This window comes from Nelusetta ayraudi, unplaced genomic scaffold, assembly GCF_046127955.1.
Source record: "Nelusetta ayraudi isolate G7.1 ecotype Tasmania unplaced genomic scaffold, CSIRO-AGI_Nayr_v1 ptg000026l, whole genome shotgun sequence".
Classification (NCBI taxonomy): domain Eukaryota; kingdom Metazoa; phylum Chordata; class Actinopteri; order Tetraodontiformes; family Monacanthidae; genus Nelusetta; species Nelusetta ayraudi.
In genome coordinates, this window is record NW_027466076.1 from 3,870,988 (window position 1) to 3,895,000 (window position 24,013).

Consider the following 24,013-nt stretch of genomic DNA (forward strand, 5'->3'; position numbering starts at 1 on the left):
ATAAATTCAATCAGATGTAATAATAAATGTGTTTTGTGGTGCCAGCCAGTATTTCATATATTGATTGTATAAGAAATAAAAAACTGAACCACTGAGTACCTCTTTATTTTATTCTACATTATATAAAATCTTTTACAGAACATTAAAATGTGCATCGCGTCTGTGTTCTGCTTTAATTTTCCTTTTTAAAACACTTATTTAGACTTTAGTCTTAATTCTTCTCTTTGTAGCGTGCACGCACGCGCACGCACACACACACACACACACACACACACACACACACACACACACACACACACACACCTAGAGTTCAGCGGTCCTCCTGGTGGGTGGTGGGTCGCGGGGCCTCCATGGTCTCCTTCATCCAGCCCAGGTAGCCCCCCAGGCGGGTGTAGAGGCCGTACTTCCCGTCGGAGCCGCAGCGCTCGCCCCAGCTGACCACGCCCACCAGGAACCAGGTGCCGCGGTAGTGGACGGCGAAGGGCCCGCCGCTGTCGCCGCTGCAGGCGTCTGGCCCCGCCTCCAGGTGGCCGGCGCAGAACATGTTGTCCGTCACCAGCTGCAGGGGGCGACGGTGAGACTTCAGCGACGGCTCCTCGCAGCGGACGGCCGCTCGGCTGACCTGCTCACCTCCTCAGTCGACGCCTTGCAGTTCCTGTGGCTGACCACCGGGAGCATCGCCTGCCGCAGGAAGCGGGAGGTGCGGCCCAGGAAGAGGGTGTGGCCCCATCCTGTCACCTTCCCGTAATTCCCGTCCTGGACACACACATACACACACACACATCTTCATCAACTTCATCATCATCATCATCTCCCTCACATTACTCACATTATTAGTGCGAACACACACACACACACACACACACACACAGTGAGCCGGATGCAGGTCAGGGTCTGCTCCCTGACCTCCAGTGGGGGCTCACCTGCAGCAGGTAGGAGGCCAAGTGCTGGTCAGGGAGGCAGGCGGGCGTGGAGGCGGGGCCTCTGCTGATTGGCTGGGCCAGGCGCAGCAGAGCCACGTCGTTGTCAAAGGTGCCTGAGTTGAAGAGAGGATGGGCAAAGACCTGCTGCACCTTGATCAGCTGCTCGCCGGGGTCAGGACGCTCCTTGTCAATGTCTCCTGGGAGCGGGCGGAGCCACAGGGGTCATGTGACATGAGAGACTGGCCAATGACAGAGCAGCATGCGAGCCGCCGGTCGTCGACAACGTCAGCCGTGTGTGTTTGTGTCGTGCGACGACAATGACAATGTGACGAATGAAGGCGTCACGAGCCGCTGTGACGTGATTGGCTCACCGATGGTCACATGATCGACCGTCCCCTTCAGACAGTGAGCCGCCGTCACCACCCAGCGGTCCGACACCAGCGCTCCCCCGCAGAACCCAAAACCATCGGGCCTGTGGATCAGGACCTGGACACACACACACAGCCCCAGTCAATATTGCGATATGAACCAGGATGAAGATGTTGCTGGTGGTCACATGACCCAGGTCCTGACCTGCCAAGGACTGCCCCCCAGCTTCTCCAGGTTTGCGTCCACCATCCGAAACATCACCACCTCCGTCTCGTTCCCCGCCGTGTGGTTGGACAGCGTGACGTTGGCCGCCAGCAGCTGCTCGTCCGCCGGCTCGCTGCTGTTGGACGCGGCCTCCCGGTGCTCCAAGCTGCCGTCGAGCAGCTGCTTGTCAACAAGCCGAGCCTGGTACAGAGGCAACAACTCCCTCTGCTGGAGGCCGCAGGGAAATGACACTGGACGGAGCGACACAGGACGAAGTGTGAATGGTGACACCAACAAGAGGGTGTGTCAGGCTGTGTGTGTGTGTGTGTGTGTGTTTGAGTGAATTTGTCAATGTGTGTGTGTGTGTGTTTCTTTCTCTGTATGTGTGTGTCTGTGCGGGTGTAAAACCCAAAAACTACAAAAAACTTCTGAGTTTCTGAGCACTTCAAAGTCACCGTGTGTGTGTGTGTGTGTATGTAGACTTTCATATCAGCTGTGATGTGTCACTGTGCTACAACCAGGGTTTGCTGGTTTCCTCTGCGATTGTGCGACGATGTCACCTGTCTTGGAGCATCCGAGTCCGTCAGTCTGCAGTTCGTATCCGTCAGCGCAGCCACACTGCACTCCGGCTCCCCCTGGCAGGTCTTTGCAGTACTGCTTACAGCCGCCATTTTTGTAGCTGCACTCCGTCACGACTGCGGGTCGACAGCAACACAACCTTTGAAAGTGTTTCCTGCTGCTGCAGGTAAATTGTTGTGTCGTCGTTGTTGTTGCGTACCTGTCTCGCAGGTATTGCCCTGGTACGGGGGAGGACAGAAGCAATGATGGAAGTTACCTTGGCCCATCGTGCAAAACCCTTTGTTCAGACACAGGTTTGTGCCGCAGCGGTTCACATCTACGACACACAGCGGCAGAACCTGAAGGCATCTCGTGTCAAACAAGTCCCGCCGGAGTGACACAACGTGTTCGCTTCAAGGTCAAGGCTTCAAGGCTCGACTGACCCCAGGTTAGACTGAATCAGTGACTTATGCTGTGATCGGTTCATTTGAATCAGTGATGAATCAAAGGGCGACGAGTCGACTCACTTGTGTATTTGAACCAAAACTCCATCTGGAAGGAGAGGAGCCAAGAGTTAGTGCAGGGGAAACACAGTGTGTGTGTGTGTGTGTGTGTGTGTGTGTGTGTGTGTGTGTGTGTGTGTGGGCCTCACCGTCCGTTCGTGGTTTTGGAAGATCTCAGCAGCCTCAATCTGGTTGCAGACCTCCTCAGAACACTCCCTCTCCAGGTCTCCCGGTAGGAGTTCCTCCATCGGTGAGTTGGCACGGCGTCTCCTGGAGGCCACACTGAGAACCTGGCCTGCCGAGGGCTGGTCCAGGAACACTGACAACAACAACAACACAACGACAGTGAGTGTTTGCTGAGAGGAACAGGTTGACAAAAGTGAGTGATGATTTGTCAGAGGTCAGAGGTCAGACTCACCTGAACACTGGATCACAGCGACAAGCAGCAGCACACAGAAGCCCAGAGACCAAACAGGCCACATGTCTGCACAGAATGTGTGTGTGTGTGTGTGCGTGCACCTCAGTGTCTCTGCCACAGAGAGTAATGTGATGAGATGATGATTGATGGAGATAGTGGAAATGATAAAGTTGATGATGAAGATGATGGGGATGGTAGAGTTGATGAAGATGATGACGGTGACAAAGTTGATGAAGATGATGGAGGTGATAAAGTTGATGAAGATGATGGAGACCTGGGCCTACTGACCTGGATGACTGAGTTCCCTCAGACAGATAGAAACGGTTGCTCAGCTTCTCCACCGTGGTCTCCAAACACTGAGCCGTCTGAAGCTTCTCGTTCCTCGCAGACTTTGAATCACCTTTCAAGCAGTCCAGCAGTGGAAACGAGTCTCTGTCCTGGTTGAATGAGTCACTGCAGACTCTGAAGTGTGCAGATGTGGGTAGAGGTGCTACCTGCCGCCGTCCGTCGCTCCGTTCTGTCTGTCCGTCTGTCTGACTGCAGCTAAAATGGCTGTGAGGGGGTCAACTGATCGATCGATCACAGATCAAATATTGACTGTGGAGCAGCAGGAGACATGTGACTGAACCTGTGGTGAAGGTCAGTCCAATAAACTACAAATAACTCGGATGAAGTGACCGTCAAACAACAAGTTTTAATCACTGACAAAGACAAAACTAATTCAGAGTTTATAAAGTTGACTTTACTTTTTGACATTTTACAAATCAAACACTGTTGTTGTTGTTGTTACAATGCGTCTATCCACCCAATTTTGACCGCTTTAACTCCATTAAATTTTGACGAAATTCAGCAAGCAGGTCAGGACCGGTCAAAAAAAAAAATTCTGATGCAAAGATCAAAGCGTTATGTGCTCCATAGCACCACCTACAGGCAAAAAAAAACATTACCCAAACTAGAATAATTCTTGCGACCAGTACAAAAGTCGTAGAGACACGGGACCAAAAGCAATGGCATTGCTGATTACGGTTTAACAGCCCTGAAGGACAATGTATTCCACTGAAGACAACCCCAACCTCGCCAAAAAATCCAAATCAGCTTTCAATTTCTCTTTCCTCAAAAAAAAGCCAGCGATGCACACAAAGAAAAGGCTGCATGCTGGAACAATAACGAAAACGGAGACGCTTTTAGATGTAAATGTTTAATTTTTCTTGCAAAAACCACTGCTGGAGAAAGTCCATAAGAAATTAGTAGAACAGACAGCGAAGTGACTTTGCAAAAAACTGAATGCCAGACTACGACAACCGCTTGCAAATCACAGGAGCTCACAGTTAAAATGGTGTCGGTGACACAGGGCAAAAATAACTCGCACTCTTCAGGACAAAAGTGTTCAGTCTTTGGAGGAGACCTGAGGAGGTCTATGGTGTTCAAGTCCAGTTCATCCCATACCATAGTATAATCATTAAAAATGATTGGGAAAAAAAGAAAAAAGGTCTACCACAAGTAAACCGTAAGATTAAACTGTAACAAAAAAATTGGAGATATTCTATCTTCAGTGGGATTATTAATTTCCGAGTGGTGATACAAGAAAATGAAGAGAAACAGAATTTCTTCATGATAAAAACTATGAGCACAAAAAAAGTAGACTGCATCCGTTAAAGTGACACACGGCTACTTAAAGTCAACTTTATTTTTTGATTCTGTGACATTAACAAGAGGTTACTTCCATAAATTACAGAGACATTTTGCATATAAATACATTTTGGGGGGCGGCAGGGCGCCCCCTACTGGATGGCCCCAGAAAGAGATTACAGAAAGTAGGGGGTGGTTGTTCTGGGTGGGATGACCCGCTCGGAGTCGGGCACAGCGCGAAACAGTTTGGGCTCCCGTCTGTTGACGTCCTTGAAGACCATGATGGACGCGATGTTCCCGCAGCGGTAGCAGTAGTTGGGCGCCGACCACACGGTCACCAGCTTCTCGTCGAACATGAACTTGTAGCCTTCGTGCACCAGCTGGTGTGCGCGGCAGATGAGTTTCAAGTTGTTGATGTGGACAAACTGGCGACACGACAAAAACACCACGAGGATAAAATGGAGGATGAATGACGGAATGAAACCTCTCAACCCATGCATTTTTTTGGTCGATTTTTCCACAAAGATGCAGTGAAGACTTTGCAATATGTCACTAGCTGTGTTTCCATGACCCCTAGAATTGCACAAAACTGAAATATCGCAATAAAAAAAACTGGTGATGGAAACAGCTAAACCTCTCAAATATGGCTCAAAGGTTTCAACGCTCTCATGAGGAGGTTTTTCAGACGCATTCTTATAGAGGAATATCGCATAGGTGTCATGGAAACGCTTGTTTTACATTTACACGCAATCACACGAATTATGTCCCGCGAGAATTCTCGTAATTCTCGACATTACGAGATTTTACGAGAATTACAGCTCACGCGTTTCACAGCATTCAATGGAAACGCCTGCAAATCGCAATTGTACCTTGTCGAAATTTGAGAATTACTGCTTTTATTTTGTGAAAAACTGTCATGGAAACGCAGCTCGTATGTAGACAACTGTAAATCCAACTGCACATATGATGTAAATATCTTGTTTTCTTCCTTTTATACCCTACAAAAATTTTATTTTTTATTGCCTTGTTTCTTTTAATTAAAATAATTTTCCATTTTTTGAACTATACAGTTGCTCTAATTATGTACATTTCCCAACTGTGGGATTAATAAAGGCATTCCATTCTATTAGATAAGATAACAAAAAATATATGTACCTCATTTGTGACCTTTGAACCAAACAGCCAGCCGGCACCTCTCGGACTGATGGCCCAGGTGTCCACATCTTCTGGGTCGGACCAAACCAGATCACAGAATGCTCCCTTGTGTGGAATCTCCTGATTCCGCTCAATGGTGCGAATCTGGTCCAAGGTCTTGATGTCAGGAGAAAGTCCTCCGTGCACGCAGAGGACCTGCTCGTCTATCAACTGAAATCGGGCATGCAAGCCAAGTTAATGCATGACCACAGAAAACGAGTCGCTTCATCGTAAACCTGAGTACTAAAAGGTCTCAGATTGAGGTCAATGCCTGAAAGCACCACAATCACAAACAACTGAAAACACTTTAAACTTACAGCCGCCACCGTCAGCATGTCAAAGACTTTGGTGCAATATCGCCAGGCATTAGCGTTGCCATACTTGGTTTGGCATTCATCTGAGGGAGAGCAGAACACATTGTAATTGTGTAACTGGCACGAAAAAACAACAACGCGTACGAACACAAACGAGGTTGAAGAGACCTACCGTAAAAACCGTACACTTGTGTGATTTGCCTGCTTTCGTGATTTCCTCGTAGCAGCGTGATGCGATTGGGCCATTTTGCTTTGAGCGCCAGGAGGTGTGTGAAGGTCTCCAAGCTGTAATATCCTCTGTCTACAAAGTCTCCCTGGGGACGAAGAAGAAGAAGGAGAAGAAGAAGACGACGGTGAAAGAGATACTTTGGTGCGACGCAGACTTTGAGGTGAATCAAATCAACCAACTGCTCAGTAAAGCCGGCAGCTCAAAGTCTTTTCAAACAACCATAAAACAAGTTTGGATGAGTGTCCCCAGAGGGGGATGAATAAAGTACTCATCTATCCATCTATCTGTCTATCCATCATCTATCCATCCATCCATCTATCTATCTGTCTGTCTATCCATCCATCCATCCATCCGTCCGTCTGTCCGTCCGTCTGTCTATCCATCCATCCGTCCATCTATCTGTCTGTCTATCTATCCATCCATCTGTCTATCCATCCATCCATCCATCCATCCATCTATCTGTCTGTCTGTCTATCCATCTATCCATCTGGTTGCTGATGCTGATATGAACAACTCCAAGCATAACAATGAAAGCAACAGTTGCGCTCACCATAAAGATATAATTTGTGTCTGGAACTTGGCCCCCTGTTCGGAAGAGCTCACAGAGATCATAAAACTGCAAGGGGAAGAAGAAGCAGAGGGAAAGGCTCATTTTGATGAATGTCATTTATTCATTCTTAGAAAAGAAAGCTGCATAATCACAACTGAATAAAATGCAACACATGTATATAGATTTTTTTTTTTTTACTTTGGGAAGAAAATGTGGCAGGGAAACAGAAAATGAGGTTACGGTCATCAGCCAAGCACGAGTGAGAAACACAACGTTCATACACCATCCTGAAGTGGTAGAAGATTAGCAGGGATTCCTACCTGACCATGAATATCTCCACAAACAGTCACCGGAGTTGAGACTGGTTGTACATTTGATTCTTCCAGAAGTAATTCACAAACATAATCACATAATCGCTGGGGGGGGGGGGGCAAAACAAAAAAGGGTTTAGTTCAGTCTGAACTGTACGATGCAACAGTAAAATGTTTTGTATATTATAAACAACACAATTATAACATAGTCTTTAATGTGGTTAAGAAAAGCATTATGTGCCGTGTAAGTAAATTCAAGAGTGAAAGAAAAATACTGAGAACATTCAGAGTAGCTCTGCCAACCATTATTATTATTATTATTATTATTATTATTATTATTATTATTATTATTATTATTACTACCACCTAGCAGTGTCGGCGGGTTTAGCTCTGTCCACAACCGACACATACTTCGCATGCTGATTGCGCACCGTATCAGCGCTAAAACTGAAAAATGTGTCATTTGTGGCGGCTAAAAATCAAGCAGCGAGTTGCTTCACACGGACTATGGGTGGGTATATATGGACTTCAAGCCAAACTAGCGCTGTTGCTATCGCCGGTGTTACGTCCCTACTGGTTTCCGTTTTAACTGGTTTCCTTGCCGAACAGCTGCAGATGTGCTGCGCCATTGTCAGCAGATTCGACACAAATTCTATGATTTTTATTTATTTATTTATTTATTCATTTATTTATTTATTTTTTGCTGGAGGCAGGTCGAGTCCAACTCGGCGCAAAATTATTTTTCGTATTTTCTTTAGTTTTTATGTCACTCGTACATAGCGCTCATTTACAGAAGCATATTCGCTCAAGTAGATGTGGGCTACGACTTTAAAAATCGCCGGTAATCTGCTGTGCATGTTTGTGAATTTGTGTCGAATCTGCTGACGGCGGCGGAACACATCTGCAAGCTGTTCGGCAGGGAAACCAGCTAAATCGGAAACCAGTAGTGGCACAACACCGCTAATGGTCGTCATGTAGCGCAAGAGGCCGTTCGATGTGAACGCTAGCCGTCAACGCAGAATATTTCTGTTTGATGACACCATTCGGTGTCCGAGCCAGCGGTTGAAACCCTTCAGCCATTAAAAAGGAACCATGCTAGTTCCACAAACTTTGTGACAAGCGTTATCACCGTCGCTTCGGAAAAACAACAAAACTTAACCGCATGCTATTTGTAGAAAAAACCCCACAACAACAACCCAAAAAACTACACACATACAAAAAATATTAAACCCGCCTCCTCACCTTGAGGTCGTTCTCCGGTAGATATTTGCAATGTCTTGCTATTTCCACGTACTTATCGAGGTCTAAAGGCGCCATTAGCTCAACACTCCAGCCCGGAAATTGTCGAGAAGGCGACACAAGACGGCGAGCAAGAGCAAGTTCTTGGCTTCCTTCTTCCTTCTTCTTCTTCGCCCTTTTCTGTTTTTTTTTTTTTTTTTTTTTTTCTTACCGGAGTTGAACTGCAGCTTATCGACCCTTTACCGCCCCCCTCAGTTCCGGATGATGCCAGTGTTTTCCAAGATTTTTTTGATCCACGACACATTTTTGAAATTGCAAAAAAAAAAAAAAAAAAAAATCCCAGAGCACAACACCAACCAAAAATATCATAAATTGAATTTTTTGTAGAAGCCTAAGAATAACAACAATACAGTCTCTTAATTTATTTCTAGTCACTCACTGTGAAACCTGTTTAGATGCACACACAGCTGATATCCTGGGAGGAAAACGGGCTCACACTCCGTTTTAAAGACAATGGACTTTTTTTGTTGTTGACCAATTTAATGAAATTGGATAATTTCCCACAATACACCCGTCATTATCTCATGGTACACAGTGTGGACACAGCACAGTGGTTGAAAAAACACTGAATTAAGGGGAGAAGCAATTTTTTGCGCACATTCAGCTGTCAAACTCAAATACACAGTGGGTCCAACATTTGGACAAAGTCTTGGACCAACGTTGATATTCAATGAAAAATTCGTCCTCCAGATAGAACAGTGAACCTTTTTATATGGAACCCAAACAAGTTTTGCTTCAACACTGGATATGGAACAAGCAAAGCTCAATATTATTCAATAAATAACTTCATTTTGCACACATGCAAAATCGAATTTCAAATTAAAAAAAAAAACTCATCAAAATAAATAAAATGTAAATAAAAATCGTATGGCTCTTTTTTTATTTGCAGCCTTCTGATTTAAATTTCAACTGTCCCCTTTTTCCACAGGCTAATAATGCATTGTGAAAATAAAATAACAACAATAAACCAATTTACTAATAATAATATCCTTCAATGAACATCCTGTCCTGATTGAGCAGAGCATTCTGGGATTTGTAGTATTAGCAGTACATGCGCTGTATAATAGCGGTGGGCCAGCTCTAGAGGTGATTTAGCACTGCCTTGCGGGCCCAATATAATGACACTGTGGGGCCAAATCTGGCCCATGGGCCAAGGTTTGACACCTATGCTATAGCCTATCTAGGCTTTTAGTCGTTAAAGCACTAATCTCCGTCTCCGCTAACATTGGGTCCAACGCCAACAATTCCTTCATCACTTTAACAAACATTAGAGAGGCTCGTGGTACGGTACGGAGTCCCAGGAGACCAAAAATATCAAATCCATTTTTATAACCTTCTTCTAACTTCTCCATTGAGACACAATGGGGGGGGGGAGCCCTTTATAGTTCAACATCACATGATCTTTATTTATAAGTGATCTGCTCCTTGTTCATTAAATCCATGTGTCTAAACGTGAACGCCATTTATGGTCTCAAAAGCATAAGAAGAATTCCTCATCACTTTGACTGAACTCCAAGTGTAATCTTCAAGTACTCATAGACCACATAGCTGATGCTAACTGATGGGATGACCTTCATGAAGTTGGGTGTCAGGCCTCTGTAGAGTCCTCTGAGTCCTTCCGTTTTGACAATGTGTTTGAAGAGATCTCTCATGGTCCTCTGAGGAGCTCCTTCCTCTGCAGCTGCAGGAGTCAGAGACAGAACACCACACACACACGCAGATGTCTGAACATATGGATGCGTTGAATTGACAACCGCCAGGACGCTTCAGCATCATTAGAAATAAGATGCCTTCAGAAGTGAATCAATCAAACAATCAATCAATCAATCAATCAATCAATCAATCAATAAATCAACCAACCAACCAACCAACCAACCCAACCATCAACCAGTCCATCAATTCATCAATCAGTGCATCAATCAATTGGGTATTTTAGTTTTTCCTAACCTGATTCAAGGGTCTAGGAATTGCATCTGTACAGAGTGTGAAGCCCTTTGATCCAAATTGTATTTCTGAATTTGGGCTAAGCAAAAAATGTTTTTGATTGATTGACCATCTCATTTGCTTTTATGCAGAGGCTTTCATTATATAGGTGCTCTGGAAGAGGACGAGGTTGAAGGCGCGTAAACCGGCTTAGTCTCGGAAAACCACTGACCTTGCGCCTGCATCCGAGTCCTCACCAGGGCGAGAGGGTAGCTGGACAGTTGGCCACACGTGCTGGAGGTGGTACCACAGGCCAGGAGCACAAAGACCCCTGGATCAGCACTGTCTGTGGCATAGTGCTGGAGCCAGTGGTTCTTCAGAGTCTGACCAAGAAACGAGCAAGGTGTCGAGGGGAAGTGAGTCAGCGAGTGAGTGAGTCAGCAAGTGAGTGAGTCAGCGAGTGAGAGAGTGAGTGAGTGAGTGAGTCAGTAAGGAAGTAAGTCAGTCAGTAAGTCAGTCAGTTGTAAGTCAGTCAGTCAGTAAATAAGTCAGTCAGTCAGTCAGTCAGTCAGTAAATAAGTCAGTTAGTCAGTCAGTTAGCAAGTCAGTCAGTAAGTCAGGCAGTTGTAAGTAAGTCAGTCAGTCAGTCAGTCAGTCAGTCAGTTAGTTAGTTAGTAGGCAAGTAAGTAAATAAATCGTCAACAAATGAATAAAGCAGAGGTTATGTGTAATACTGATGTCAACCATTCACCTCGTACACTGCGAGGTCGATGCCGGCGTAAGGTATGATGCCCAGCAGGTTTGGGATGTAGCCCTTGTAGAACGCAGTCGCTCCCTCCTTCTGGAAGATGTGTTTGGCACAGTGGAGAATACCAGAGTACTGGCCCGTCTTGCGCAGCGCTAACCTCGTCTTCAGGACCTGAGAGAAGAACAGAGGACATTTGGACCTGCAGAGTTATTATTGTATTTGGCCTGCGAGGCCAAACTAAATCACTGCGAGAGCTGCTGGCCCGCTGCTGGACGTTCATTGATTGATGAATTGGTTTATTGTTGTTATTTTATTTTAAAATGAATTATGAGCCTCATTCAGTGATAACAACTGTCTGTTTCTTCCATGCAGCAGTCCCAGTGCCTGCGCTGAATTCTAACCTCCATGGGGTAGATGCTGCTCTGGGCGATGGCTCCAGCCATGGAACCAGCAACCACTCGCTCTGCCATGCCCAGTGTCTGCTGATTGCTTCCAATCAAATGCTTCATCTGACAATACATACAAAAAAAGGTTAGGATTGTTACGATACAGAGCATTGCAGAAATACAAAAAAAAAAAAAGTTGTTGCGTACCTGCTCGTAGGCCATGAACTTGATGGCAGACTCAGGTGCGATTTTGATGACGTTAATTCCGTTGCCTCGCCAAAGGGATCTGATCCCGCCTTCTCGGACCATCTGGAGAAACCCGCCAACCAGGCTCATGCTGTTCCTCTTGGAGGAGTGAACCTAGAGAGGAAAACCAGATCCAGATCATTTTTACTACTACTACTACTACTACCAATATTATTATTATTATTATTATTATTATTATTATTATTATTACTACTACTACTACTACTAATAATAATAAAAAATAATAATATATATATATTTTTTTTTTTTTTTTTTTTTTTACCTGCATGAGCACTTTCAGCCTGTCGAGCGGAGCGGTGCACGTTCGAGACGCAGCGCCTGCTCCTCCTCCTGCAACTAGGTGTCGCCACCACATTCCTGTTTTCTTCTCCTCTGCAGTGAACTCGTCAGGGACCATCAAGCTGTCACCGACGTCAAAAATCTAAAGAATAGCCAGAAGACTTTGTTTTTTGGAATTTTTTTGCCTTGAAATGATTATGATTATTAGTAGATCGATTCACCATCCACTCCCAAATTTTCCAAAAATATCAGTCTAATCCTTCCCCTGCATTTTTGTGTAAGAGTAAAAGAATGTACTTGGCAATACACAACTGTGTGTCGACCATTTCTAAGAATTGCTTCCTGCAGGATGCACGGTTTTCAAACATCTGCTGCTGCTGCTGCTGCTGTGCTTCTGTTTAGCTCTCCCCTGATTAAATACATTCATATCCAGCAACATCAATATCACAGGTCAACGTAATGCCATTCCGGGGTAGTGTGAGATGAAGGCTAATAGCCGTCGAGTACCGTTGAGTGTTTCCAGTACTGGATGATCTCGGGAATGTTGTCGGCGGGATGCAGGAGGTGGTAATCCCACCACTCGTTCCATTCAATTGTCATGGTGCCATTTTTATCCATACTAGGATTATGAAATGACATCGGATCAGAGGTGTTAGGTTCAAGTGAATGGTCGTGAGAAAAGACAGCAAACAGTTATTGTGTCACGCTCCTGCTCTGGGCCTCAGCCAGTCTTATTTATTTATTTGTTTATTTATTTATTATCAGCGTTCTTGAAATATTTTGCCTTTGTAGGAGTTTGACGGCAGTATATGCTTTGTCAAAAAAGAAGGCTGCTTGCATTTCTACTTTACTGTTGTAATCAGTGGTACACTAGCTTGGCAAGCTGCGTATAAAGGCTACTACTTACTACAGAACAGGGGTCCAGATATAACCTCTCCTTATTCTGACACCAACCAAAGAAGAGGACGGACGGAGAGACAGACAGACAGACAGACAGACAGGAGGTTAGAGGAACTGAGAAGTTAGAGGTTAAGTGACAACCACAAACAAGACAGACAAAAAGAATACAGCGTGATAGAAGGAAAAAGAACTAGAGTGCGATTTGATAGTCCTGTGTTGATTCTCTAGACTGTCTGGCAGCCTCCGTGGTATCACTCTCCCATTAACAAACAATTCCATTCTGGGAAACTCGTTTTTCTTTCATTGGCTTCTTAAGAAGGTTTGAAAGAAGCTCTTTGGCCGAAGAGCTTCTTAACTGATCTGGGAAGCCAATATCAGTTTTGTGGCTTTCTTTTGTTTAAGTGTGACTGTTTGCACCATAACTTTGAATCCAAAACAGCTTTTGCTTCTGTAGCTCTTTCAACTAAATGGCACTAACTTAGCCCCACTGTCACTCATGTATAGGAACAACACATGCATCAACAAAGTTGACAGGTTTTGTTCCATTAGGACTAAGGATCTCAGTATCACTTTTTTTTTTTTTTTTTAATTATTATTATTATTATTTTTTTACCTTTGAAGGATTTTCTCAGCTTGCTCCTCGGAGATATTCACTCCCAGGTCACAGAGAGACTGCATTATTTCTTGTGAGTCTATGTGACCTGTATGAGACAGACCAAGCATTGACGTATCACTGTATTATATTACATTACTTTGACACCTGTAATACCTGTTGAGCCTAACTTAAATTCACATGCACAACGTTATTAGAAAAGCATAGCGGCCATTGCACTTTTAACTCAATATATCATTAATTCACACCAAATTCCAGTGGCACTATGTTGAACCTGACAGGTTTTTGTGGACGGGTTTCTTATATACTACCACACTACCATATATATAACAATGTTGAGGTTTACATTATTGATATTGATGCCCAATAGCCGGGTGCTACGCTATGTGGCATCCAAAAGGTTGACCAGGTCTCAGGCTGTCCAAGTGGGTACTATTGAAAATAAAGGGGAAATGCTTGTTTCCCTGCAGCGGTAGATTTGATGGTTTGTTGTCTATCACTAGTCAACATTCTATTTGCGGAACCATCAGTTTTAACAGAGGCAAATCAATTATATCGCAAACTATCGAATACTACTGTATTCCTGTGGCCTCATCTCCTTGACTGCATTGCACATACATTACTTTTTTACTAAAAAACGCCGGTTGCAATCAAATTACGTACCATCATTCTTCCTGTCTAAGCTCTTGAAGACTAGCCGGAGCTTCTTCTCATGGCCTTTGAGATAGTGAACAAACTCCTCAAAGTCCAACTGTCCATCCTGGTCTTTGTCTCCTGCTTTAACAATTTTCTGTGAAGATGGGAACAAGGAGGAAGAAGAAGAAGAAACAAAGATGTGAGGACTGGAGAAATGTTTTGCAGACAAATAACCTATATATATAAAAAAAGGGCCATGAATTAAACTCATGTATGGCTCATCTGAAGTCCAGACTGTACACAACGTGATATGACCGACCGTGGTAAAAAACCGCAAACCACCTTAAACCATCTCTGTACCTTTGCCAACAGATGTTTGGACAAACACAGGCTCCAAGGTAACCAGAAAAGGCTTTTTTTTTTTTTTTTTTTAATTTGAAGTTTAGCATAAACAATAAAATCCCATAAGACTCAGCTCTGGTACCAGAGGGTGAATATGTCCCCTTCACTGCCTGAAACATACCTTTGAAGTTATTTTTCACAAGGACGTTGAAGCGTTGAATTTCAAAAGGTCTTTTTCTGGCTAGAACCCGAAACTGTGTTTTGGGACTACATTCTACAGTTCTTGTCTTTTTTTTTTCTTTTAAAAAAACAAAACTATTTGCTATTTCCACTTTTATCAGTCTTCTTATTTGATGTACAATGGAAGAGACATTAGCTTGTAACACATCAAAAAAAAAAATGACGGACATTCAACACATTAGGACTTCATCAATCAGGAGATGCATGGGTGTGTTTTAAAGGTGAGTCTAACGTAAAGTTTGTAATGGAGGGGGAGGGGGAGCACCTTATTGCTATTATCTAAATACTAAAACAAGCAATCAAAAATACAGTATATTAAATAACATGAGCCAAAGGAGACACGAAAAGTCGCCAGAGCGTCATTTTTTAAAAAAGTGAAATATCCCTTTAAGAGAATGCACAGTATCACCACTGCAATGCAGCTTGCATATACAGCTGGATGTGGACTTTTTTTTCTTTTCTTTTTTAAATGACTGTACTGAAGAAGAAGAAGAAGAAGAAGAAGAAGAAGAAGAAGAAGAAGAAGAAGAAGAAGAAGAAGAAGAAGAAGAAGAAGAAGAAGAAGAAGAAGTGTAAGCGATAGCAACATTGACGGAAGCAGCAGCACAGCGTCACATCACACGAGATAAATACATTCATCAACACCTTGTAAGTCGTTCACCCACCATGACCTCAAGTTTAGTTCGACGAACCCCTAATTTCTGCAAACCAACGGTCAAGTCGTCGATACAAATGCCTCCATCGCCGTTCACGTCCAGGACCTCGAACAGCACTTTGAGCCGGTGCTCCTGCTCCACTCCTCCGCCCCGGTGCTCGGGGTGCCCGCGGTGGTCGTGGTGTTCGGGGTCCTGGGGCTGGCGGGTGTCTGTAGTCCGGTTCTCGGCATCCACGGCTCCAGAGGTCTCGGCTGACCCACACTGGCACTGGCAGGATGTAAACCAGGGCGGGACCACTGAGCTCAGTTGGTGCATTTTTATATTTTATTTACCGGGTGGTATCCCCGAACCGCATCAATGGTCTGAGGGACGCTGCGAGGTCACTGCTTCACTAGAGGCGCAGCCGAAAAGGTTCATTTCAGGCATTTAAAACTTCAGAAGCATCCTGGAGGAGAAATATGAATCATTTCAACAGCCGAGTTACATCGTTAAGTCGGTAAAGTTGAGTTGTTTCCGTGTCGCCGCGGTGATAAAAATGAGTTCTCTGCTGACGCAGACTTGTGCGTGTAAAAATGCCTCAAATTGTACCGTTGTTACACACAATGAATACGCGGAACCGCTACTTCGCTGGATGGGGATGCCGTCACGCTACACTCTATGAACTATAACTTCTTATTCAATTGCCGGCATCAATTTGCCGGTTTGTCACGCACGAGCGAGAGAGAGAGAAAAAAAAAAGAAAAAGTCATCGCTACTAGCCGGCCGGCTGCTCCACAAGTCTCGCAGAACAAACAACGCGAGATTACGTCGTGGCCGCGCGACGAAAAGCTGACGGACCTCTTGCAGTTTGCTGAGCATGCAGCCCATGCATTGGAGTAGCAGGAAAAAGTGCCTAAAGAAAATGTTATTTGTAGTCTGTTAAAATAATAAATTGTCTATCAAAATACCAGCAGAGCATTCTGGGATTTGTAGTATTAGCGGTATATGTGCTGTACAATAGCGGTAGCTTTACAGCTGTACAATAACTCCGGTAGTTATTTCATTTTGCCAAATATAATTGCACTGCGTGCCAAATTTGGCCCGCGGGCCAGAATTTGACGCATGTGTCCCAACCAACCCAGCTATATGGCTGTTGCTCTCCACTAGATGGTGCCCTAACCCCACTCAACATGGAGATTCTCACTCGCAACTGAACACATGCCTTTAAAGTCAATAAAGTTTTTGTGCATATTGTAAAATAGTTAAAGGTTCTTTACATTTCTTTATTTCAATGTCCTTGTTTATGTCATTTCAGAGTTCGTATAAACTTATAAACATCCATTTTTTGTTCTTTCGTTTTTTATTAAAAAAAAAATAATAATAATAAAAAAATATATATATACAGCCATTAAAATTATAAACATATATCCAGGCAGCCTATGTATTAATTTTGGTCATAAGAGAATTAATATTAATAGCTAAAGCAGATCGGTTTCTCGCCAGTTTCTCTTTAAATGTGGTGCTGCGGCTCCCCGTATAACATCACAACTCTCACAATTCATCTAAATGGGGTTCCTACTCCACTATAATAAACACTCCAATACAATATTCGGCATACGAATTACTTGTCTTAAACAATTCATGTAACAGACTGTAAATTGCGCCCCCCCCCAAAATAAAACAAAAAAAACCAAAACCTAAAACGATACCGTATTTTTATGTTTTTATACTATAGTTGAGAACTTTGCATCGCCTTTAATTAACTAGTCTATCTATCTTGCAAATTTCCCCACCGTGGGATCAACAAATGTCTTCTTCCTATCTATCTATCTATCTATCTATCTATCTATCTATCTATCTATCTATCTAAGTAAATAAAAACAACGCGACCACATTTTTGAATGGCATAGTTTGTTTGGCTTGTTGAATGACGAGCGGTCGTTCGAACCAATCAGAACGCAGCCTATTGGCACGACAGGCAACGTGGTTATCCAATGGGGCGAATGGGGGGGGCGGGACTTAGGTGCGCGGCTAACGTAACGTAAAGCGTTTGTTGGGGGGGGACGAAGAAGAAGAAGACGAAGAAGAAGACGACGACGCCAATTCTGGAAGCCATTAACGCTGCGCATACCAGCTAAGTAAAAACCTTAGTACTTTTGCGTACAATACGCACAATTACCGTTCGAAACGAGGATTCCCCCCCCCTCCACACACACCCCGACCCCTCCCCCCACCGATACGACTTATTATTAATAATATTTTTTTATATTATGGCATCGACTGCCAAAAAAAGAAAAATGAACTTCTCGGAGCGGGAGGTGGAGATCATCGTGGAGGAGATCGAGAAGCAGAAGCACACGCTGGTCAACCACTTCAACGCCGGGGTCACACACATGGCCAAGAACAACGCGTGGCTGGAGATTGTGCGGAGGGTGAACGCCGTCACCACCTGCCCCCGCGAGTTGGCCGAAGTCAAGAAGAAGTGGTCGGACATGAAGACCGAGGTGCGCCGCAAAGTGGCCCAGGCGCGCTCCGCGATCGAGGGCACCACGTCGTCGTCGTCATCGGCGGGGTCGGACCCGGCGCCGGTGCCCGTCATCCTCACCGCGATGCAGCAGCGCATCTGCAACCTGCTGGGCGAGGCGACCATCATCAGTCTGCCCGCTGCGGGGGACTCGGACGCGGAGTTGACCCTGCCGGCCACCGTCACCCTCACAGAAAGTAAGTGAAGTTACGGTTGCATTGTGTTCATATATTCAGTTTTCATAGTTTTGTGTGTTTCTTTTGTACACACAAGGGTTTTGTGTGTTTCTTTTGTACACACAAGGGTTTTGTGTGTTTCTTTTGTACACACAAGGGTTTTGTTTGTTTGTCGTATAGTATATGTCCTGTTCCTGTAAGGTAGGACAAAAGTAAGACACAAAGTTAAGTTATGTTATAGTATGTCAAACTCTGGCCCGCGGGCCACATTTGGGCCCCGCAAATGTATTTGCATTTGGTCCGCCGGTAATCATACAGCACATGTAACCGCCCGATAGTACAAATCCCACAGTGCTCAGTCTGCTGTGTATTCTGGTAGACTGTTTACTTGAACAGACTTTAAGTAGCGTTTTGAATGGTGCTTGAATGGTTACACGTTCATTGAAGGGTATTATTATTACGACTTGAACTTTAAGTCAGAAGGCTGCAAATAGAAAAGATACATAAGATTTCTATTTACATTTTATTTATTTCAATATAGTTTTTTTTTTACATTTTGCATGTGTGCAATATGAAGTATTTATTGTACAGTATTAAGCTTTGCTTGTTCCATATTCATATTGAATCAAAAATTATTTAGTTTTTTCATATAAAAAAGTTCACTGTGTATTTAAGTTTGACACCCAGTATTGTATTGCATTGCAGATGCAGATTGTGTTACAGTGAGAGGATAATAATTAAAAAAGAAAAAACAAAGGTCCTTGTGGTTCGATACTAAATTATGTATTTAGTGTTTGTAAGTCGTGTTGCATATATACGAGGTTTGGGCCAATCTCTGGCCCGGGAGCCTAAATGCGGCCCGTCAAAGTTTTTTAATGAGGCCCGCCGAACTTGAAGAAATTATATTAATAATCAGTAAGTCATAAAATAACTGTATTTCATCAATTTTTCCAGTGTTTTCGGAGTTGATTTTGTTGTATGTATGTTGTAGTATGGGTTTATATTTCACAATATTATACATCTTTTTGTTTAAATTGCGTTTCTTTTGCTATTCCAGCTGGCCAAGACACTGTCTGTGATGAAACAAAGACCCTAAATGGTAAGCAGATTTCTTGCCTTTGTACCCTTTTATCAAGATTCATTTGTAAAATCAAGCAGATCACTGAATTTTGTTGTTCTGAAAAGTACAATGACAAGAGAGGTTTTCAATTCAATCCAATTCAGTTCAGTTCAGTTCAGTTCAATCCAATTCAGTTCAATTCAATTCAATTCAATTCAATTCAATTCACTGATAAAATCTGTCTCAAGCTGATTCCAACCCTGAGGTTAAACAGTGAAGTTTATTATTTCACTCAGCACTGATCAAATGAGTCGTTTTGAGGGCAACCTGATACTGTGGGGAAAATATTGTTCACAACTGATCCACAGCAGCAAAATTATTAAATAGAAATTAAAATACATATTGGATGATTCAAATGGGGAAGAAGAGGCTCGGGGTGGTGAAAAAAGGCCAACTTATCACCTTTGAAATTTGATCGTTGTACTGGTACAGAGTGTGACGCTGCACCGCAGTATGAAGGTTAATCCATCACAGTGCAGGTAGCGCCAGACTTATTTGAATATATTCAAATTGGTCATTTTGCGTAAAATGGAAGCCTCTTCTATGCAAATATGCCTCATTCAAAACAGCACCTGGCCCACAAAGACTTTGTGCTCACACATTTCTGTCTATATAGATGGATTGATGGATGGGTAGATAGATTGATAGGTAGATATATAGATATATAGATATACATGCATGGATAGATAGATAGATGACAGATGCTTCCACTTGCTGCCATTGACTCGGTCACCGCACGTGAACCGTGAAAAATGAAATGAAAAAGAGCGGTTGCATATTTTTCAAAGTGTCTTCAGACGTGCTTCTCAAACGCACCCGCGTCGCCCCCTGCTGGAGAAACACACACAGACTTCAACGGCAGCGGCCTGCGGTGCTTCGGACTGACGCTGTCCTGTTTTCCGCAGCTGAAGAGACCTTCCACCCCCTGGAGGACGGAGGAGTGGTGGAGTACTGCACCACCATCGTGGGCGACTCGGCGCCCACCGTCGTGGCAGCGACCGTCGAGGCCCCCGCCGTGGAGATGCTCGCCGCGTCCTCCGCCTCCCCTCTGCCGCCTCAGTCTCAAGGTCAAGCCCAAGGTCAAGTCAAACCGCAGGAACTCAAGAGCCGCATCGCCCTGAACTCGGCGCGGCTCCTGCAGGAGCAGCGCGTCACCAACTTGCACGTGGGCCACATCGCCCAGCACCTGGAGGGCCAGAACGAGCTGCTGCAGATGATGCGGCGCTCGCAGGAGGCCCAGGCCTTTGCCCAGGAGCGCCAGGCCCAGGCCCTGGAGGGCACTCAGGCCGCCCTGCTGGCGCTGGTGCAGATGCTCCGGCCCGCCCTCAAAGACCTGCGCAAGTTCCTGCAGGGCGGCCCCGACGGAGCCGCCACCAACAGCTCGGCGCCGGCGGCCGAGGGAACGACGAACGGAGGGCAGGCGGAGGAGCAGAGCCGGCCTCAGACTCCTCCGCCTCAGCCGGAGGTGTCGCAATAGAGAGACAGGGAGGGAGTTGTACTGCCTGGAGTGGAGTCGCCTCACAGAACCATGACAATTCCAAATTGGGAGGTACGACAAAGTTGAGGTGCGGGTGGATCAGAGGGTAAAACGATACCATCCCGTATAAATGAAAAGAAGAAGAAGAAGAAGACGGCTTCATTCATCCCACATTGCGGGAAAAATTTGCATCATTACAGCCACAATACATAAAAGGAGGAGAGTTGTATTCATATAAAAGGCGACAAAGAAATCAAATAAAAAATATTGATAAATATTCATAGAGAAAAAGAGGGACTGAAAAAGTGTTGAGTACACAGTGCGTTTCTCAACTTTTCTTCAGGTTTGCCCAAGTCCAGCCGTCATGCATGAGAAGCTCATGCAGCAAAACCAAGCAAAATACACAGAGGGGAAAAAAACAACACATTATTTGGACAACATACAGGTGCTACTGAAAAATGAGAATATCAAATAAAAGTTGTTTTATTTTGGCAGTTTAACTTAAAAGATGAAAGCAACACATTTTATTGAGCCATTACACGCAAATTGACATCTCAAGCAGTTCCTTGTTGTAACTTTGCTGATTAAGATTTTCAGCTTAGTAAAACCACAAACCCACAAACTCAGAAAATTAGAATACTGTGAAAAGCTTCAGTTTTGTAGCTTCCAAAGAGTCCAACTCTAATCAGGCAGAGGTAATCCAAAACACCTGCATATTCATTTACACAATATGTCAAATTCACCTTTTAAGTTGAATCGCAGGAATACAACAACCTTTTCAGGATATTCTAATTTCCTGGGTAGTACCTGTAAAAGAATAATCCAGACAAGAGCTGGATCAGATCAACAATATGTACTACTGAGGCAGAAGAGGGCAAAGCAATTTAAAACCTGACCTGATTGGATGGGAGCATCAAGGAGTCTGAGGTGTTTGTAAATGTCTGTATGTATATATTGAATAAAACGACTAAAAAAATTGTTGCATTTGTTACGTTTCCCTCACACATTTCTGCAAAACTTGAGTCTTTTTTAAAGCTTTTTTTTTTTTTAACAACTGGATGTTTACCATGTCTCAATAAAGTTTGCAGATGAAGCTTCGTTTTCTTGCTGCAGGCAGTACTGATGGTCAACCAGAAGAAGGCGCTGTGTGAATATAAATGATGTGATGCTAGTTCTGCAAGCTGAATATAACTTGATTACCGACTTGTAGTGTGGGGCTACATGTTGGGTTTTGCCAATAGTATATTATTATTACTATTAATAATAATAATAATAATAATAATAATAACAATCTTGACATTCTTTACACACCGTACATTTTAAAGAATGGCCAGCTGAAACCTTTTGAAACTTTGAATCTCAGTAATTTACTCTATGCTCAGGTCTTCGGATTCCTAGTTTATCAACGTAATACAACAGGTTCCCACTAGGGGTCAGAAGTGGCTCGAATACATTTATTAAGCGGTTTTACAAGGCGGAAGAAGAAGAAGAAGACTGAGAAACGCAAGAAACGTAATCAGCAACAGACAGTCGTCAGAAATGGTAAGAAATAAAGGAACTCAGCCGTAATGTGTTTGATTGGGTAAAGTTGCTGTTCAGCTTTTATAATAATACCGTAATTTGTAGATAACACATCGCGTTGGATCGACACTGGCCAAGTGGCTTCTGTAGCTTGTCGTCGATGTTAAAGAGTGTGGGTAATGCATTATTTACATCGACTGACAGCATGAAAGTGTCATTGAACCCACTCGAATGTGTTCCGAACGAAAATATTACTACAGTTGCTACACAAATTCACAAGAAATCCACAAGTTCCCGTTTCACACTGTGACACAGTCGCTGTAGGTACACACAAGAGTAGACACGTAGCACATAGACATGCGAACGACGTCTATTACAAGGTACTACCGTCAGTGTTTGTTTCAAAATAAAATCAATGTCCTCGCACATGTTTGAATTTTTTAGAAACGGATATTGTCCCTTTCCTTACATTCTCACACGGCGTTTCAAAATAAAACAAAACATTGCTTTATGTCGCTTAAGTTCCTCTTCAATGGAACCATCACCTCATACCAAGTGAGTTGTTGTCCACCCTGTATATCAGCCCTGTGAGCATCAAAAACAGGTTTCCCAGGTTTCACACTGAGTGAGTAGCAATAAATGAAGAGATTATTGTCATTATTAGGCTAAAAAGTGTCATTTTACAATATATTTTGGGTTGGTGGTACAGCAGCATGTGTCTGTCTCACTATACATGCAAACTCTGGACGTTTCATCTTGATTCTGTTTGTTCACTGGACTTCATGGCATCTACGTCATCCACCTCCTCATCGCTCCATCCACGAGCATCTGATTCCATTTCAGAGTTTCCATCAGAATCTCACTCAGGAACCAGTCAATGTTGCGATTATGCCGTAATGTATTAATATGTTTACAGTGTATGTTTGTTTTTAGGGTTTCTAGGGTTGATGTCTTGAGAATTAGCAGTAACTGTCACCTTGTTTCCAGGCTACAGGAGTAGATCAAGCTGCCGGCCTCAGTCTGGTTGTCTTCAGCCTCCTTTTGTTTTCCTACTACTCTGTCTGGGTGATCATTATGGTATGTTCCGTTTGTACATACCCTTTACATGATTGTATTTAGAAAAAAAAAAAAAAAAAAAAAAAAAAATATATATATATATATATATATATATATGTGTGTATATATATATATATATATATATATATATATACTTTTATAATGTTACCTCGAAACATGTGCCCGGCAGCAGCTGCTTCAAAACAGCACAAAACAAGAACCACCATCAGGCTCAGTAATGCATTAAGTATCCAGCATCCACATATAAGTGAGATCATGATTATATAACTGTCTAAATGTAAATGTATTGTAAGCAACACAAGATATATAACAGTCAGTTACAGCTGGGCTTTCATTAACCGATGGAAAGCAAGTCACAAGACAAATTTTTTAAAATAAAGAAAAATGAAATGCACTTATAGGAAAAAAAATTAAGTTTCAGCAATTAACTGCAAAAAGTGCTGCAAACACAAATAATTTCTCTGAGCGGCACTAAAGCCACAGCCGACTCAAACAGGTCAGAACCTAAAACATCATTTTAATCGCATTTTTAAACGGGAAAGTGAACGTTGTGTCAAAAAAAAAAAAGACTGATAATTATCTTTGCACATTTTTTAGTGGTTGTACGGTAATTCTGAACCTTTTCTAGTGGTTATACGGTGTACACCT

General features: G+C 43.5%; 5 protein-coding genes across 7 annotated transcripts in view; 2 read left to right on the plus strand and 3 right to left on the minus strand.

The window, feature by feature from the left end:
• Positions 1-236: 236 nt before the first annotated feature.
• On the minus strand, positions 237-3,520 carry LOC142890254 (coagulation factor VII-like). Its single transcript, XM_076029159.1, has 11 exons — positions 3,264-3,520; positions 2,976-3,086; positions 2,707-2,876; positions 2,582-2,606; positions 2,275-2,391; positions 2,057-2,191; positions 1,497-1,747; positions 1,295-1,409; positions 924-1,120; positions 631-756; positions 237-559 (listed from the first exon to the last, which is right to left on the minus strand). Exons 2-11 carry the CDS (start codon positions 3,037-3,039, stop codon positions 311-313), a joined length of 1,449 nt encoding a protein of 482 aa, XP_075885274.1. The 5' UTR covers positions 3,040-3,086; positions 3,264-3,520; the 3' UTR covers positions 237-310.
• Positions 3,521-4,157: 637 nt separating this feature from the next.
• On the minus strand, positions 4,158-8,607 carry LOC142890253 (serine/threonine-protein phosphatase 6 catalytic subunit-like). Its single transcript, XM_076029158.1, has 7 exons — positions 8,445-8,607; positions 7,212-7,307; positions 6,892-6,957; positions 6,285-6,426; positions 6,116-6,195; positions 5,760-5,969; positions 4,158-5,029 (listed from the first exon to the last, which is right to left on the minus strand). Exons 1-7 carry the CDS (start codon positions 8,517-8,519, stop codon positions 4,781-4,783), a joined length of 918 nt encoding a protein of 305 aa, XP_075885273.1. The 5' UTR covers positions 8,520-8,607; the 3' UTR covers positions 4,158-4,780.
• A 729-nt stretch (positions 8,608-9,336) lies between these two features.
• slc25a25b (solute carrier family 25 member 25b) lies at positions 9,337-16,547 on the minus strand. 2 transcript variants are annotated; one of them, XM_076029156.1, is made up of 11 exons: positions 15,501-16,547; positions 14,281-14,407; positions 13,618-13,705; positions 13,012-13,047; positions 12,612-12,723; positions 12,088-12,246; positions 11,766-11,918; positions 11,574-11,681; positions 11,176-11,343; positions 10,657-10,807; positions 9,337-10,182 (listed from the first exon to the last, which is right to left on the minus strand). In XM_076029156.1, exons 1-11 carry the CDS (start codon positions 15,804-15,806, stop codon positions 9,998-10,000), a joined length of 1,593 nt encoding a protein of 530 aa, XP_075885271.1. In that variant the 5' UTR covers positions 15,807-16,547; the 3' UTR covers positions 9,337-9,997. The 2 variants fall into 2 exon arrangements, with proteins under 2 accessions (XP_075885271.1, XP_075885272.1); XM_076029157.1 differs by lacking the exon at positions 13,012-13,047 and having other exon boundaries at positions 15,501-15,861.
• An 813-nt stretch (positions 16,548-17,360) lies between these two features.
• naif1 (nuclear apoptosis inducing factor 1) lies at positions 17,361-21,842 on the plus strand. Of its 2 annotated transcripts, XM_076029161.1 has the most exons (4): positions 17,361-17,608; positions 17,764-18,191; positions 19,228-19,269; positions 20,196-21,842. In XM_076029161.1, the coding sequence occupies exons 2-4, from the start codon at positions 17,768-17,770 to the stop codon at positions 20,765-20,767; spliced, it is 1,038 nt and encodes a 345-aa protein (XP_075885276.1). In that variant the 5' UTR covers positions 17,361-17,608; positions 17,764-17,767; the 3' UTR covers positions 20,768-21,842. The 2 variants fall into 2 exon arrangements, with proteins under 2 accessions (XP_075885276.1, XP_075885275.1); XM_076029160.1 differs by having other exon boundaries at positions 17,361-18,191.
• Positions 21,843-22,201: 359 nt separating this feature from the next.
• Positions 22,202-24,013, plus strand: part of dpm2 (dolichyl-phosphate mannosyltransferase subunit 2, regulatory) — a 2,579-nt gene continuing 767 nt past the window's right edge. The window contains exons 1-2 of the mRNA XM_076029162.1: positions 22,202-22,309; positions 23,276-23,365. Of these exons, the coding sequence (XP_075885277.1) occupies positions 22,307-22,309; positions 23,276-23,365 (93 nt within the window). The 5' untranslated portion in view covers positions 22,202-22,306. The remainder of the gene's footprint in view (positions 22,310-23,275; positions 23,366-24,013) is intronic.

Coding starts and splice junctions, on each gene's coding strand:
- LOC142890254 (XM_076029159.1), bottom strand. CDS start 3,039: ATGTGGCCTGTTTGGTCTCTGGGCTTCTGTGTGCTGCTGCTTGTCGCT. Junction 757..923: donor TGGCCTCCTACCTGCTGCAG/GTGAGCCCCCAC, acceptor GTGTGTGTCCAG/GACGGGAATTACGGGAAGGT. Junction 560..630: donor GCAAGGCGTCGACTGAGGAG/GTGAGCAGGTCA, acceptor CGCCCCCTGCAG/CTGGTGACGGACAACATGTT.
- LOC142890253 (XM_076029158.1), bottom strand. CDS start 8,519: ATGGCGCCTTTAGACCTCGATAAGTACGTGGAAATAGCAAGACATTGC. Junction 7,308..8,444: donor TACCGGAGAACGACCTCAAG/GTGAGGAGGCGG, acceptor CCCCCCCCCCAG/CGATTATGTGATTATGTTTG. Junction 6,958..7,211: donor GTGGAGATATTCATGGTCAG/GTAGGAATCCCT, acceptor TTCCCCTTGCAG/TTTTATGATCTCTGTGAGCT.
- slc25a25b (XM_076029156.1), bottom strand. CDS start 15,806: ATGCACCAACTGAGCTCAGTGGTCCCGCCCTGGTTTACATCCTGCCAG. Junction 12,247..12,611: donor AGTACTGGAAACACTCAACG/GTACTCGACGGC, acceptor GCTATTCTTTAG/ATTTTTGACGTCGGTGACAG. Junction 10,808..11,175: donor TCGACCTCGCAGTGTACGAG/GTGAATGGTTGA, acceptor TTTCTTGGTCAG/ACTCTGAAGAACCACTGGCT.
- naif1 (XM_076029160.1), top strand. CDS start 17,741: ATGGCATCGACTGCCAAAAAAAGAAAAATGAACTTCTCGGAGCGGGAG. Junction 18,192..19,227: donor CACCGTCACCCTCACAGAAA/GTAAGTGAAGTT, acceptor TTGCTATTCCAG/CTGGCCAAGACACTGTCTGT. Junction 19,270..20,195: donor TGAAACAAAGACCCTAAATG/GTAAGCAGATTT, acceptor TGTTTTCCGCAG/CTGAAGAGACCTTCCACCCC.